Here is a 17,296-nt window from a genome sequence, read left to right on the forward strand (position 1 = left end):
TTCAGTGACAGGTTTTCAGTGTGATCCATGTGAGCGTCAGTAGAACTCAGTGAAGGTTCATCATGTTGTTTGTCTTCAGTGTTGAAGGATGAATCGCTGTCATCTCACATCCTGTTATGTTTCAGAGCATGTTGCTGCTGTCAGACTGAGGAACGGCCTGTTCAGCTTCATGACGAAGCGATGCTGACGTTCTCTAAAGAGTTTCAGGAACCAGCCAATAATGAAAATCACCAAAATCAGAGATATAACAATGGATGAAAGATTAATAATAACCTAGACACCGCCTGTCAACAGTTTGGGGACACTTTGCCTTTTACAAGTACAATTTAATTTTCTCTGTTATTTTTCAATGAAGAAGTAAGGGGGAAAAAATGCCTGCAATTCTTTTGTTAACATAAAATATCTATTTCCTGATATTTCTTCAACACTCAGCTTCATGTTCATCAAAGTGTCTTCTTCTTCTTTGGTGTGAAAGAGGTTTTTCATGGCAGAGCGTCTCTGACTGTTGGCATGAAGAAAGTCTGAGCAGCAGTTCAGCTGCAGGGGGGGGCATTGGGGGGCAATGCCTGTCCAAATGGGCTTTTGTGCCCCCCCAAAATTGAAGCCTAGAAGGTACTAAAATAAAACACACAAGATTTCTGAGCAGTTATACTTTATATTTACATTTATATTTATATTTATTACATTTACGCTATTCTACTCATTATTTCGGGTGCTGCCCTAATAATATAGATAGGAGGATGCGGTCAATCTCATATTATTCCATTGCGCATGCATTTGAGATCAGAGCTGCCACACAGTCAGAAACACAGCCTCTGATTGGTCGACAAGTCAGGAACCCAGCCTCTGATTGGTCAACAGACTCAACCCAAGCCCTCAACGGTTACAGTTAGCTTCTGGGCAAAAAAAAAGTAATAATAAAAGTAGTTATACAAGTTATATATTAGTGTTGTTGTATTTTAGCATGGTAAAGCAAATTGGTCCATTTGGACGGGAGACGTGCAGCAGCAGTAAATAAATCAATGCGCATTATAAAAAATATAAACATTGTAAATTTGCAGAGAAACCCTTATTAACAAGAGGTGTTTTGTTCATGCAAAGAAATAAATCTATTTAAACGAGATATTTGCTTGCCACAAAACAATCTGTGAACTGACAAAGAATTAAATTAATAAACTTTGTTAGTGAAATATCCTTATAAACTGGGCCTGGCTGCAGGAGGTTTTTCTGATGAACGTAAAGTTTAATTGTTTTAGTGTTAACGTCACAAATATTTGCATGTATTTTTTCTCAAACTAAACCTAGTTCGTCTTTAATGGGGAAACATGCTGCTTCATCAAATATTTTAAAAAGCTACGTGTCCACCTGACATTCTGGCAGATAAACTATTCAACCACTTCCGTTTAGATCATCAGTTAATTATTTGGATCATGAACTTCCTCAGTGACAGATCACAAAGCGTACTGGTCAGCAACACAGACTCAGACCTCCTGCACACCCCCGGGTTGTGTCCTCCCACCTCTGCTCTTCATCCTCCAGACCGATGACGGGACTACACATCCCAGCTGCCGACGACACGGCGCTCCTCTCCTCGCTCTCTGGCCCTCCGGGAGTCTGTGGAGTGGTGTGACGGCTCCTGTCTGGAGCTTAATGTTTCTGAGACCCAAGACACGGTGGAGTCCTTCAGGCGGCACGTGGTCCGGGACACATCATCCATCCCGGGGCAGCCAGTGGAGCTGGTCCAGCAACACAAGCACTTAGGATGAATTGAGGTTTGACGCCAGTACCGAGGAGACTCTGAAGAAGCGCCAGCAGCGTCGATACTTTCTGAGGAAGCTCAACTTCTTTGGTGTCAACAAGAACATCCTCACTACCTTCTTCTTCTCCTACATTGACTTTCTCCTTTACCTGCTGGCTCCATTCCCTGGCCATTCAGAACAGAAAACGGCTACAGAGTGTTGTGAACATGTGCTCAGAAATGATTGGCCCCCCCTCTGAGATCTCTGTGCGGACAGCGAATCAGATCACACATGACCCCAGACACACTCTGCCTCCATGCTCGTCTGTGTCTCTCTCTCCGCCGACAGAACAGAGGCCTGTCAGGTGGACTGAGCTCGCACATATGCATCGAAATAAACGCCGATATGATATAACGGTATAGATTCTATTCTTAGCTTCAGTTAGCTTCAGCTTAACAGTAGCGTTAACGTTAGTAGAGTAAACACAGCCATAAGTGCAGTTATTGCAGAAATAGACTCAATAACAACAATTAAACAAGAAGAAGAGTATGCACTAGCGGAGTTTCTCGGCGGAAAAGACGTTTTCGCCGTTCTTTCCGACTGGATTTGGCAAAAGTTCGATTTATCAACTTGCTCCGCTGGTGATGAAGAAAATGTTCCCCAGAAACTCTGCTAGTGCGTACTCTTGTTCTTGTTTAATTGTTGTTATTGAGTCTATTTCTGCAATAACTGCACTTACGGCTGTGTTTACTCTACTAACGATAACGTTACCGCTCGTTGCTTCGGGAGACGCCATTACTGTTTTGCCGGCGGCGGCCTGTATTTCACCTCATCAACTATGACGCAGTCCCTGATTGGCCCGGTTACATTGTAATTTCAGGAAATCGATGTGGGCGGCTGCAAGTCCAGACTGATCCGTGGCGTGAAGCAGAATGTGAGGTCACGTGATCAGGATGGTCTCACCAGGCTAATGATTATACTGTGAGCGTCGTGTTTTGCAAAACAACGTTCATCATAGTTTTGTTTGTTCTAACACGTTCCTGTTTGTTAAGAGCGATCTGTAAATAAAGTTTTCTTGTTTGAACTCCTCATCACTCTGAGCTTCCTGATGAAAACAAGACAAAACAAGTCAGCTGATTTCAGACAGGCTGCTTTAATTCAGTAGTAACAGAGTAGAAAAACAGCTGGTCCAGAGCCTCACACACACACACACACACACACACAAACTGATACACAAACCGAGGGAAACAATATACTGTACCTATTAGTGTGTGTGTGTGTGTGTGTGTAACTGTGTTGAACCTTTGCAATATTTGAATCTGGTGCAAATTCTAATTTATTTAAAATAAAGCCTGTACCTGTTTCTGTGTGTGTGTGTGTGTGTGTTGTGTACCTATGTCTCTATGTGCGTTAACATGCCTGTGCCATTTCTGTGCACATTTGTGTATGTGCACTGGTGTGTGTGTGCATGGTTGTACCTTGGTTCAGTGTACCCAAAGTGTGTGTACATATTCATATCCAAACCTTTACATTTCCTCTACAGGTGAAAAAGAGTGAAAATAAGTTAGAAAGCAGGACAGCCCCCCCCCCCCCCCGCTCCAAAAGTTAGATATTTACCTATAAACTCCACTCAAATATATACATATCAAACAGAAAAGGCTCCTACAGCGGCCGTCATCGTAAAAGTTTCCCATCATGCATCTGGCCTGCATTAACAGAGTGCGCCTCAAACTGCTGCTCATCCTCCTTCCTGCTGTCTGATGAAACGTTTCTTTGTTCCAAACCAAAAGTGGAGAAGTTGTATTTTTGTATTTGGTTCGTTTAGGTTCAAACTGACCAATTACAAGCCAGCCAGGGCTTGGAATCAAAGGTCACATGACTCGCATGTGGCTCGTCTATTGGACAGAGTTTTGGTCACCTGTCAGGTTTTGGAGACAAAACTTTAGTCGGCTCCAAAATTATCCAACTGAATTAAATCTGTTTAAAGGAAAGTTCCAGTGTGATTTTAGTTTCTGCTCATTTCCTTCCTCCCCTTCCTGTTTCCATCACTGCAGATGGTTTTCCAGCTTTCATCACATTAAGAGATATTAGATATTTTTCCTTCATCTTAGTTGTTTGGAGTTACTCCAGCAGAACAAGCAGCTGCTACAAGCAAGACAGACAGAAAAACTGTGCAAATTAACATTAGAGGGATGGAAAAGGTAAAAAAAATGAGCAAAAGCTCAAATCACAGAAAGACGACAAACTCCTTTTGGTTCAGTACAAAGATCTGTAAGGCAGGAATGAAAACACATGTGAGTCCGGGTCGGCTGACAGAGAGGAGAGAGAGAACACAGCGGTGAGATGCATCACTCCCCTCAAGGTTTTGGCAAAATCCAACCAAGTAGACCAAAGTTTGTAGCGCCCCCCATAGGCCAATCAATGCACTTTTAAAAATGGCAGAATGGAGCAATGGGACGCATCAGCGTCTGTCCGTCACACACAATATCTCAGACGTTGTAGCGTCCCCCTTCGGCCAATCGGTGTTTTGTCTAAATCCAATCAGGCGTCTGAGAGTTTGTGCGTGACGGACGGACGGACGGACGGACGGACGGGCCGATCCAGAGTCCCCGGGCCGCTGTGAGGGGCGACGAGCAATCCTCTTCCAAAATGACTGATACACAAATTTTAAACAAATGATGATACTTTCTGAAATACATATCGGATATCAGTCATTTTCGTCAAAACGATAGATGTGATGCAGTTTGTTTGTCTACATATTCATTGTGTAATCGATCAATACCACACTGGTTGTCTATGGGAAGCCCTTAACCTATTATTATGATCCTGGTTTGGGCCGGATTAACCGACCACGGGGCCCCTGGGCACACACGTCCTCTCGGGCCCCCCTCGTCCCACTACGCTCCCACACTGCAACTCAAGATACCAGCCTGCTCACAAACAATACAAACGTAAACCTTTTACAGGTTCAAAGTTATCCGAAACTCATTTTTAGCTTTTACAAACGGCCGGTCCTGCTATCTAGAGCTCGCTCATTCAGTTTGAGAGAGAAAACATTTGTCCAACCCCGGGGCAAGCTTTAGTTTCAGGTGGTGGGGATGAAGCACCAAAGAAATTGTTAAATGTTGAAATTTATTGAAAAGGTTTGACTATGTCTGTACCTAGGGACTCAGAATATTCTGGGGCCCCTGGTGGTCTGGGGCCCCGGTCGGTAATACAGGCTTGCTGGTTTCAATGGAGAGTTTTAGTGTCTTGTGGTTTCAGAGGCTTCACCGCCCTGAAGAGAATGAAATCATGGGGAAAAACTGAATACTTTGAATTTTTTGGGAATGTTTGGCATGAAAAGATATTGAATACTGGCTCAAAATATCAGCTATCGACAGCTTCAATATAAAAATATCGGTACTGGTCTTCAAAAGCCTGTATCAGTCAAACCCAAATTAAGAGGTGATGATTTTTTTTTGCCAAAATGGATGCATTTAATTTTGTAATAGAACTTCATTTCCTCTAGTGGCTGAATCACATGTGAAATGGAGAATGGTCCGTGTCAAAGGCTTTGTACTTCTGTTTGACTTAAAAATCAAACTTTAGGCCTAATTTCTACCTTCTTCTTCTTCTACTTCTTTAGTCCATCGCCGACAGCTCCAGCCTCCCTCTCCTCTGTTCTTCTTCATTGGTCCACGCTGCAGTAGACGCCTCTACTTCCAAATTTGATGTTTTATCATTATAATGGAGAGGAAAGATTGAGCGAAAGTTGCCAGAAATCTATTTGGAGGCCGCATCTAGAAAAAAAGCACCCGTTCCCTCTGAGCTGATAGTTTGGTGATCATCGATTTATCACAGTGACCAATCACATGTTGTCTGTCATCGGTCTTCGCTCCACTTTGTCCCCAGAAATTTAGCGGATGGAAGCAGGTTTGGAAGTTTGGTTGGCGAACGCTCTCTGATGCGACTTTGGGACTTTGCCGAACTGCAGCTTGCGGTTTAGTGGCGGCTCTGCTTCTTCTTGAAGATCTTGTTGAAGGCGTGTCTCCTCCGGCCGCCGCCCGAGTCGCTCTCGTCGCCCTGCGGGCCGCCGTCCTCCTCGGTGGGGCTCCTCCTGGCCGGCGGCTGGAGGCCGAGCCCCCGGCCGTTGGCCGAGCTGGTGGAGGAGGCGGAGGAGGAGGAGGCGGCCGCGGCGTCGGCCTGGTCGGCGGCGTAGAGCGAGCGGGTGGAGCAGGAGGCGGCGAGGGCGGGGCTGCCCCTCAGCTCCCCCAGGCTGGAGCTCTTCTCCAGGCCGCCGCCGCCGCCGCCGGAGCCCTGGCCCTGCAGGGGGGGGAGCCTGGACGACAGGGGGAGGGGCTTGGGGCCGTACGAGCCCCGGGATTCGCCGTGGGACAGAGGGAGGGCGGAGTCAGAGTCGGAGCGGTTCATAATGTCCCTGAGAGAGAAAGAGAGAGAGAGACAGAATGATTGAATGAGGAAGGCTAACAATGCTAATATATTGTTTTAGTGTGGAAAGACATCGGATGTTTAAACTTGCTTTACCGCAGTAGAGGAGAACGATAACTGACTGCAGTTATGAATCAGGCATAATGGCAAAAAACAAAACAAAACTCCACATCAGACGATCTCTGTGATAAAACAGCAACATGAGGTGGAAGGTGGAGGGATATAAGAGAGGTAATGGAAAGAAAAAAAGAGTAAGTGAATATTAAAATGAGCAGTAAAGGTGCTACATGGAGCATTTTAAAATCGCTAAATTACGAAATGAATTTTGAGACATTAGGATAATTACTGTAAACAAATGAGACCGTCACTATCAGCCTGTCAGCCTCTATCAGCCTCTACTCTCATCCTCCATAGTTTCTCCACCTGGTGGATCTGGAGGGAAATCTGCTGGATCGCTTTACGGCACAAAACAGGAAGAGGTTCTTCTTCTGTTCTTCCAGAGCAAACGGAGATAAAGCTGAAAGAGTTTCTGGCAGCAGATGGTGGAAGGAGGGAAAGGAAGATGGAGAAATCACTTCCAACATGTTGATCCTCTTCAGGGAGGGGGGAGGGGGGGGCAGGAAGCAACGGGGCTGATGGGAAATGTAGTCTTAATGTGGAGAAACACTAGATACTACTGGAGTAAGAGAGGAGACCAATCATCTCCAACTGGCTCTCATTGGTTTACAGTCATTAGACCAAGATAGGAATATTAATCAGGCAATGATAGATTGATGTTAAAATGACACACAGCAACTTTAAAAAGTCAAAGTTGAAAAGCTAGAGGTCAGTAAAGGACATTCAGAAAATCAAGCACAAGCTGAGCAGCAATGCAATAATTCTATTGAGTTGAGTACTGCTTTATGTGTGTGTGTGTGTGTGTGTGTGTGTGTGTGTGTAAGCCAGGCCCAGCGTTAGCCAGGCTTCCCTCCATACGAAAGCTCTACTCTTCTTCTATGTATGAAAAAATGCAAAAAATCAAGTCTCTTTGCTTTGATTTCTGACGAATGCGTTGGCGACTGAATGTCTGTTTTACCGGTCAGTCTTGTTTATTATGTGTTGTTTTTAATACTTAATTAGGACAAATAAAGTTAAACTTGAACTTGACATTACTCGTGTCTCTCGGTGTCAGATGTTAGAATTGAGGAAATTCTCTGATACCGATGTTTCAGTCTGGCGGTATCGGTATCAGACGGCCATGCAGAGGAAGATACCCGAAGCTGCCGGAGGGACAGCGCTGCAGCCGGGCCGCCTCAACGCCGCCCGCCGCAGCGCCGCCCGCCGCAGCGCCGGCCGCCGCAGCGCCGCCCGCCTCAGAGCCGCCCGCCGCAGCGCCGCCCGCCTCAGAGCCGCCCGCAGGCCAGAGGCCGCACACCGCCTCCACAGAGCGGAAACAGGTGGAACGGAAGTGAAAAGCGGTGGTGCCTTCAGCGGAGGTAGAAGAAGAAAAAGAAGCGGTGGAGGAGGCGGGTAGAGGAGGAGGAGACAGCGAGAGGATCGGGGGGGAGGGGCAGATGGAGGGATGGGAGAGAGAGGAGGAGAGGGAGGAGGAGAGGGAGGAGGGCAGGGGGAGGAGCTCCAGCTGGCCGATGGAGCGGCTGCGGTTCTGTCGGCCGTGGCGGCGAGGAGGGCGGGAAGACGAGAAGTGGCCACGCCCCTCCTGCTGCGACAAGCCCCGCCCTTCAACCAACCTCTGAGAGCTGAGGGTCAGAACGGGGTCTCCCATCCTCTGGCGCAGGGGCATCAGACTCGGGGCTGCAGGGGAGAGAGGAGCGGAGTTAGACTCTGTCGACCAGCAATGAAGCCTGGAACCGACTTTTAGGTTTTTATTGTGAAGACGCAGAGCTGTGATCGAGTCTCAAGTCAAGTCCCAAGTCAAGTCCCAAGTCAAGTCCCAAGTCAAGTCCCAAGTCTGAATGTAGATTACCAAGTCAAGTCCAAGTCAAGTCCATGTCATTAATGTCAAGTCTCAAGTCTAAATGTAGAACAGCAAGTCAAGTCAGAACAAATCAAGAGTCCAGTATCAATTTAATATCTTAAAGAAAACTAAATATCTAGGACTTTTCAATGCAATATGGTTTTAATAGGATAAAAACTTGGTAAGAGCATCATGAGTTTGATTTCTATAATCAGTTTCAACTTCAATAAATTCAATCATTCCATACAAATTCAGAAAACAGAATTTAAATTCAGTCGTCCGCTGGAACAAATCTCATCACTTTCAATCTAAGTCATTTACACAAACACAAGATCTCAAGTCAAGACTTTAGAAACCTTTTCAAGTCATCAAAGTACAAGTCAGAGTCAAGTCCCGAGTCACCAGAACCCAAGTCAAGTCAAGTCTCAAGTCTTCTCTTCATGCATCAAGTCAAGTCTCAAGCTATTAAAACTGTGACTCGAGTCCAAGTCATGTGACTCGAGTCCCTGCCTCTGTGAAGACGAGATGGAAGGGGAAGAAAAAACCGAAGTGTTGAAGAGATCGAGGGACTCGTGTAAATTGTTGACGAAAAAAATCTCAATTTATCCTTTTTAATTCAGGCTGCAACATAAAATGTGTAAAAAGAGGGTTGAACAGCTGTATGTGTGAGTTAGTTTCATAATGTTTGGTCACATGAAACCCATTAATGACAAAATGTACCTCAGTTACTGAAGGTTTCACCCAACAGCACTGACAGATTGTACGGATAAAAAAACACTGAATGGAATCCAGCTGTTCAGATGAATTCAATGAAAAGAAGCATTTTCAGATCTTTTGGATCAAGTCAACTCAAACATCTGGACGGAAAAATGAGTTTAGTTCCAAAATCAAGATGTCCAACATTTTAAAAAACGATCACAGGCATGAAAGCAAATCTCCTGATTAAATGTTTTTGGTGTTGTTTGCCAACATGAGTTCTTTACTTACAGAACAGGAAGATTTTTGAGGTTGGAATAATAATGATAATGATAATAATAACAATAACAATAACAATTATAATAATAATAATAATAGTAACATGTTTATTTTTATAGCAGCATTCATACATAGAATGCAACTCAAAGTGCTTTACATAAAATAGATTGATTAAATTAAATTACATAAAAAAAACAACAACAAATTAAATTAAATGAAAACAGTAAATGGATTAAAACCATTACATCACATTAAAATGACATTAATAATAAATAATCATTCTTTTTCAAAATGGATCTGTAGGATTTTGGAGTTAAACCATGAAAGCATCCAGTTGTATGAACTGACTTGTGCCTAAAGTTCATAGTGCAACACACTGTGTGTTTATCTGCTGCAAACCTGCAAGTGGAGGTTAGTGAGGAGAGGGGGGGTGGGGGGGGGGGGGGCGGTGGTTAGCAATCCATTCTGAGGGAAAAGAGACAAAAGAAGAAGAAGAAGAGTGAGTCAGCAGAAGAAGAGTGAGTCTTCCAGGTCTGCAGAGAGGGAAGAGAGGAAGAGGAGGAGACGGATGAAGAATTAGTGAAGTGTGACTCTTCTCCTGCAGAACAGCCTGAATCCTTCTGATTGGAGGAAGAGCACAGAAGGGGGGGGGGGGGGGGGCTGAGGCCGTGGGAGGGGGAGGGCTGAGGGGGGCGGGGGGGCGGGGAGGGCTGACGGGTTTATACCTCTGCCTGGGGATTCTGGGTATCTGAACGTTGAAGATGCTCTCAGCAGGTTACATGAACATTTAGATTGTGTCCTCTGTGCAGAGGGAGGTCACTCAAGGATTTTCAATGACTTTCAGGGTCTTGTGAGGTGAAATTCAAGGACTTCAGATTGTGTCAGTCGGACTCTCCTGCTTCCTGCCGCCAACTTTTCAACTTTTCTCAAGCGATTCAGAGTCTGGTGTTTCCCTCGTCAACGGCTTGTTCTCGAAACAATCGAGCCAATCAGAGCCTTTGTGGGCGGGACAAAAGTTTGAACCGTTCGTGCAACGTTTTTTCATTCGTGTTTCGATTTATTGAAATCTCCTCCTTAACCAACAGATTTCTTCGTCTTTGCAAAGATGATATTTTTGTCCAAATGGACGACATTCTTGGGTCAGTTGGTAAATGTCTGCTAACATGTAGAGGCTGACTGGCTGCAGCGTCATGTGACTGAAGTGATGTCAGAGCGGCCGATACATCAGTCACTAGTGATCGGTTCAGATACGTCGGTCACTGTGATTGGTTCAGATACGTCAGTCACTAGTGATTGGTTCAGATACGTCGGTCACTAGTGATTGGTTCAGATACGTCAGTCACTAGTGATTGGTTCAGATACGTCGGTCACTGTGATTGGTTCAGATACGTCAGTCACTAGTGATTGGTTCAGATACGTCGGTCACTAGTGATCGGTTTAGATCCCGCGATCACTAGTGATCGGTTCAGATACGTCGGTCACTGTGATTGGTTCAGATACGTCAGTCACTAGTGATCGGTTCAGATACGTCAGTCACTAGTGATCGGTTCAGATACGTCAGTTACTAGTGATCGGTTCAGATACGTCGGTCACTAGTGATCGGTTCGGATACGTCAGTTACTAGTGATCGGTTCAGATACGTCGATCACTAGTGATCGGTTCAGATACATCGGTCACTAGTGATCGGTTCAGATACGTCAGTTACTAGTGATCGGTTCAGATACGTCGATCACTAGTGATCGGTTCAGATACATCGGTCACTAGTGATCGGTTCAGATACGTCAGTTACTAGTGATCGGTTCAGATACGTCGATCACTAGTGATCGGTTCAGATACATCAGTCACTAGTGATCGGTTCATATACGTCGGCCACTAGTGATCGGTTAAGATCGGTTCAGATACGTCAGTTACTAGTGATTGGTTCAGATACGTCGATCACTAGTGATTGGTTCAGATACGTCAGTTACTAGTGATCTGTTCAGATACGTCAGTTACTAGTGATCGGTTCAGATACGTCGGCCACTAGTGATCGGTTAAGATCGGTTCAGATACGTCAGTTACTAGTGATTGGTTCAGATACGTCGATCACTAGTGATCGGTTTAGATCGGTTCAGATACGTCAGTTACTAGTGATTGGTTCAGATACGTCGATCACTAGTGATTGGTTCAGATACGTCAGTTACTAGTGATCGGTTCAGATACGTCAGTTACTAGTGATCGGTTCAGATACGTCGATCACTAGTGATCGGTTCAGATACGTCAGTCACTAGTGATCGGTTCAGATACGTCGGCCACTAGTGATCGGTTTAGATCCCGCGATCACTAGTGATCGGTTCAGATACGTCGGTTACTAGTGATCGGTTCAGATACGTCAGTTACTAGTGATCGGTTCAGATACGTCAGTCACTAGTGATCAGTTCAGATACGTCAGTTACTAGTGATCGGTTCAGATTAGGGATGCACCGATGCCACTTTTTCAATGCCGATACCGATTACGAGTATGAAAGTTTAAGTATCGGCCGATACTGAGTACCGATCCGATCCGTTACTTTTACTGAACAGTGCAGGCTTACTTCCTTAGTTTGGGGTCAATGGACAAAATTATTGAGATAAAATCCTTGTTTTTCCCTCTGTTTGAGAAATACAGGCTTCTATGTGCCACAAATGCATAAAATCAAGACAGTTTGCTTTTATTTCTTACATGTTATTCATGGCTTTCGGTATCAGATTTTAGTCTTGGGTAAAATCTCCGATACCGATATTCCATTTTAGCCTGGTATCGGCACCGATACCGATACCAGTGCATCCGTAGTTCAGATACGTCAGTCACTAGTGATTGGTTCAGATACATCAGTCACTAGTGATTGGTTCAGATACATCAGTCACTAGTGATCGGTTCAGATACGTCAGTCACTAGTGATCGGTTCAGATACGTCAGTCACTAGTGATCGGTTCAGATACGTCAGTCACTAGTGATCGGTTCAGATACGTCAGTCACTAGTGATCGGTTCAGATACGTCAGTCACTAGTGATTGGTTTGGGGAAAATCAACCCCCCCACACAGAAAACGGCTAACGAGGAGGAAATCTCAGCTGAATGATGGAGTGGAACCAGATGGACGTTCAGTCTGAGATCAGTCTGAGGTCAGACAGGACATTAGTGAAAATTAGACAGAATAAAGGCCTGATTCTTCACAAGATCTTGTCAAGTCAGTAAACCTGATGAAATCATTTTGAAACTGCTGCGATATCAACTCAGATATCCATCCTACACTGTCAGGAACAAAGATACAAGTCTGCACCTTTTGTTCTGAGGTTTTCCTCAGGATGTGAGTGTTGATCCTGAGGAGAGAGAGATCCAGACAGCTGAGGCTTATTGATGAATTTGGGTGTTAGATCTTAATAAAATCGATAACGTGCTTTCAAGGCCATCCATTCATTTTCAAAAACTTTTAAGGCCTTATTTTCTAAAATCCACAAACTTTCAAGGATGTTCTCGGCCTGTGGGAACCCTGATGAGAGGCTTGTCAATCAAGCATCGTGATCTGATTGATCTGATCGGTCAGTTATCCCTCCCGGATCAAACAGAGGTATAAACCCAGCTTTGCTCAGGGAGCGAGTGAAGGAGGGAGGGGCCAACCGGAGTGTTTCCATGGCGACTGGCTGTCTCCGATGCCACTCAGGGGCCAGAGGTCGCTGACTCTCCGGTCCATCTGCCAGGCTGCGTCTGCAGGGAGCCAATCAGGAGAGAGATGGCGAGACAGAGGACCAATCAGAGGAGGGGACGGAGACACGGGGCGGACCAGGTGAAGTGACAGGAGATGAAGCCTCATTACAGAAGATGTTTCATGACATTTTCCATGTTTTTATCCCTTATTTAAACAGGAATGCTGACTAAGAACATTTTCCTCTTTACAGCAGTTACAGTTTGTTCCTTATGAGCCTCTGTAATATATAATAAACTTCTTAAGTTACTGAGTCACCACAGTATTGTCAGCGGAGTTAAAGGATTCCAGTGTGATTTTAGTTTCTGCTCATTTTTAAATTTTCCGTCCCTTTAATGTTAATTTTGACAGTTGTTTTTTGTGTGTCTTAGCAGTGGAACAGCGACTGAACCTGTTGAAGCTCACCCACCGGCTCCTGAGGGCCTGAAGGCCAACTGGGCCCCGTTTTAAAGGATAATGTTAAATTTAAAAGATTTGCACCTATTACTGCCATTACAGTACCGTAAGTCAAAATCCAGATATTAGCATCAATACTGTAACCTAAGTGTAAGTGCAGCTGAAGAGATGTGAAGGATGATCTTGTATGGCAAGCTGTTTTAACATTTATCCGTGTGACCGGATTCACATTACAGATATGTGAAGTTCATTAACGACTAGTTAAAATGCTAATTTAAATCTCTGACGAATCTCTGACTCGTCAAAATGCTAATTTCTGTGTGACGAGTCAATTGAAGATATCTGTGACATCATTATAGATATCTTAAAATATATTTTGACTAGTCGAAATGTAATTACAGATATCTTTAATTATCATTCTTACAAGTCAGATTGTAACTGCAGATTGAATTACCATTCTGACTGGTCACATTATAATTATGACTAGTTAAATTGGATTTGTAGATATTTATAATGTAAATATTTTAAGTTAAACGACTTCTCATAGATCTTGAGTGGGAGACTTGATGGACGTCGGGAAGTTGTTTTACTGGCTGCTGAGTCGTGCGTCTAAAGAAACCGGACTTCATCTTACACTGCAGCGTCCCCGGGGACAGGATGTCCTCGTCCATGTCGTCCAGGTCGTCGGACAGCAGCAGGTGCTGCGGGGTCGGAGGTCGCAGGCCCAGGAAGGCGGGGTCCAGGTTGAGGGCGGCGGCCAGCGTGGCCAGGCCGGGGTTGTTGACCAGGCAGAAGCCCGTCAGAGACTCGATCTGCTGCCAGCGGTGGAGCTTCTCCCTCAGAGCCGCCGTCACCTCGCCCAGGGCCTGTCTGGGGGGGGATTCAGTTCATCAGTTATTATACAACAGCTACTTCCAGTCCAGCAATTTGATTGGACAAGAGGCATTCCATGAGTGCCGATATACAGTAAAATAGCACTGGGACGCTGTACTGTATGTATCACTCCGCTTCACAGGTGTCTAATGTAACCTTGATCAGGCTGCGTTCACACACTGTGTTTTTTGTGTGGAGAAAGCTGCCTGGAGCTTCTTGTGAGGAGAAATAAAAAGCGGATCACCACAAAATCATCTGACGTTAGCTGAGTAGCTGCTAGCTAACCAGCTGGTTAGCTCTAGCAGACAATACAGTGTTGTGCAACAAACAAATACTTACCAGATATTTCCAGTACACGTCCACACAAAACTCAACTTAATCTGCACCTCGCAAATATGGAGATATTTGACCTTAATTATGAACGGTCGTCAGAGGAGGACGATTGGGAAGAAAGTAAGCTGAATTCATCTGTGCTAACCTCAAAGTAGCTAGCTAGCCTGCAGTCGGGAAACAGTTTACCTGTTGCTTGGCAACACTTGGTAGTGAATCCTGAGGGAACTGTTTTTGTTGGCGGAGACAAATAACAGACAAAAATCATCTGTCGTCTCAAATTACCATTACTTGATGAATAGCTTTGTTTATACAACTGTTGTATGAAAGCAATATCACACCTGGGGTCGTGCTGTTGTACTGTATATCAGCACGGCTGTGACGACCGAATCACAGCCTGCTGATATACAGAACAACAGCACGACCTCTTGTGTGATACTGCTTAAATCAACCCAAGGCTGAACTGTCCATCAAATTTCATGCAAATCCATTGATATGTTTTTGAGATTTTTTGGATAGGAATTATCAGCATGGATGGAAATATGTTTAGACCACAGAACCTGAATGGACAGAACGGTTCTTCCTCTGTCTGTAATTTGGCTAGTGCAGCATAAAATGGTGATTAAGGAATTTTAAGTGTTAGTTGCTATGGCGACAACACAAGTCTGGACATTAACTCTGTAAAGTCTGTCACACTGTGAGAACTGAGCAGATGAGTCTGTTAGCAAACTGTCAGAACTCAACTGGAAGCTAACGTTAGCGACGAGGCTAACGTAGCTTCATCACAGACTGTACTTCTCTCTCTAGCTCTTCTAGTCAACATTAGCATGTTAGCAATCCATGGCAGCAAGGAGACAGAGAAGCTGCTTTGGTTCTTGCTGTAAAACCTCTCAGCTCAGTGACTTGCTGCGAGTCGCTTCATACAGAAGCTAGTCCGACGGGTCACAGCAAGATGGCCGCCGCTCCGACCGCCCTGGTTCTGTGGGTTAGACTGATATGACGCTGTGCTGCTATATTAGGCCAATACTGGCTGTTTATCAATTGGATATCAGCCTCTGACATGATGGAGGTTCCTCCTGTTTTCTTCTCACAGTCAACCTGCCTCACCTGCTAACACCTGAAACTATTTCCTCAGTGTCAGCGGCGGGTTTTAGTGTCCCACAGTCTGCCGTCTACAGAGCATCGTGAAAACGCAGCCTCGTGTCACTGGCTCTGTCGGTCCAGGCTCCGGCGCTCGGGGTCAAAGGTCACTCACTTGGCAGACAGGATCTTGTGGTCGACGTCGTCCAGCGAGGAGCTGTGAGCCACGTGGAACGTCCCGAACAGAGAGCTCCGCTTCTTCTTGATCTTCTCTGCCTGGAATAGCATCATCATCATCATCATCATCATCAATATACATTCATTTTGGGGTGAACTGTTCCTTTAAGCCTTGAGACAAATGAGACATGAATGAGGCAAAGGGCCCTGTAAAACCGTTTATCTGCTTGTGTGTCTATGTGTGTATTTATCAGTGTGTGTGTGTGTGTGTGTGTGGGTATGTGTGTGTGTGTGTGTGTGCCCCTCACCCCCTCTCTGGCCTGCAGCAGCTGTCTCTCTGCACTCTGCTTCTTGATGTTGTAGTACTGGACCTCCACCTCGTGCGTCAGCTGCAGCCAGGTCTGCAGAAAGTCCGGCGGCGCCCAGCGCGCCCGCGACTCCAGCTCCCGCTCCGCCTTCCGCAGCGCCATGCGCACCTGGAACACACACACACACACACACACACACACACACACAGGTCAGGGGATTCTTGGATTATCATGGGAGCATTTTTTAGAGGTGTATTCCACACAGGGGAAGAATTTGATGAATTCTGTGTGGAAGTCGGGGAATATCAGAGAATTTTCAACTCGTTTCACACATTTGATGATGAAAAGAACAACGTTAAAAACAACGTTAACAAACCAGGAAGAACAGTTTTGGGTCACGGAAGCCCTCCGACTTTGGGAGAGTTCTGGAGAGTCATGGGAGAGTCGGGCCGGCGCGGCGCCTACCTGCTCCAGCTCCTCCTCGGCGTATTTCTGCCGGCTCCTCTCGTTCTCGGTTCCCTCGCGGAGCTCCCGCAGCCGCTGAGCCTCCTGCTTGGCCGAGTTGATCTCGCTCCGAAGCTCCTCCTCCACCTTCACCTTCTCCACCTCCACACAGCGCTGCTCCTCCTGCGCCTTCTGCAGCCTGACAGACACACAGACAGACGGTCAGACAGACAGGCAGACAGACGGTCAGACAGACAGGCAGGCAGACAGACAGACAGGCAGGCAGACAGACAGAGAGACAGACAGACAGACAGACAGGCAGGCAGAGAGACAGAGAGACAGACAGACGGTCAGACAGACAGGCAGACAGACACACAGACAGTCAGACAGACAGAGAGACAGGCAGACGGTCAGACAGACAGATTGTCCTGTCACTGCAGTCTGAAGTTTCTGGACCCTCAAACTTCCTCTTAGCATCTGGAATCAAGTCTTTATCTCTGTTAGTTTCATAGTTACAGCTAGAAAACAAAGGAGCGTAGTGGAGACAACATTTTCTCTTCACTAATTGCGACGAAAAAGGACGTGACGTTATGATTTGTTTTGTACAATAGATGACAATCGAGTCTGATGCTATGCTATGTGGTTAGCAAGCTAACAGTAACTGTAGGTTATATTATGACAAGAAAACCATGAATGTACCGTCTATATTATATAATATTATGGATTCCTCCATGTTGGATTTGTTCCTCAGAGGTAAACACGGCCAAACAAGCGGAAGCGATTGTTGTTATTCGTTCTTTGCATGGTTTTCAACTGACGTCAATAGAAAGCGAAGCTAATTTGCACGTAGGTTTTCTGATGT

The 17,296-nt window shown here is 45.4% G+C and overlaps 1 protein-coding gene across 1 annotated transcript; it reads right to left on the reverse strand.

The window, feature by feature from the left end:
- Nucleotides 1-2,873: 2,873 nt before the first annotated feature.
- LOC139913103 (stromal interaction molecule 1-like) lies at nucleotides 2,874-16,633 on the reverse strand (the record flags this gene model as incomplete). Its single annotated transcript, XM_078282493.1, has 7 exons — nucleotides 2,874-6,159; nucleotides 7,901-7,964; nucleotides 12,742-12,828; nucleotides 13,857-14,092; nucleotides 15,681-15,781; nucleotides 15,991-16,158; nucleotides 16,456-16,633. Coding segments are annotated over 7 exons (1,270 nt in total), but the record flags the coding sequence as incomplete, so codon positions are not given.
- Between the last annotated feature and the right edge of the window lie 663 nt (nucleotides 16,634-17,296).

Source organism: Centroberyx gerrardi, unplaced genomic scaffold (genome assembly GCF_048128805.1).
Source record: "Centroberyx gerrardi isolate f3 unplaced genomic scaffold, fCenGer3.hap1.cur.20231027 Scaffold_186, whole genome shotgun sequence".
Lineage (NCBI taxonomy): Eukaryota > Metazoa > Chordata > Actinopteri > Beryciformes > Berycidae > Centroberyx > Centroberyx gerrardi.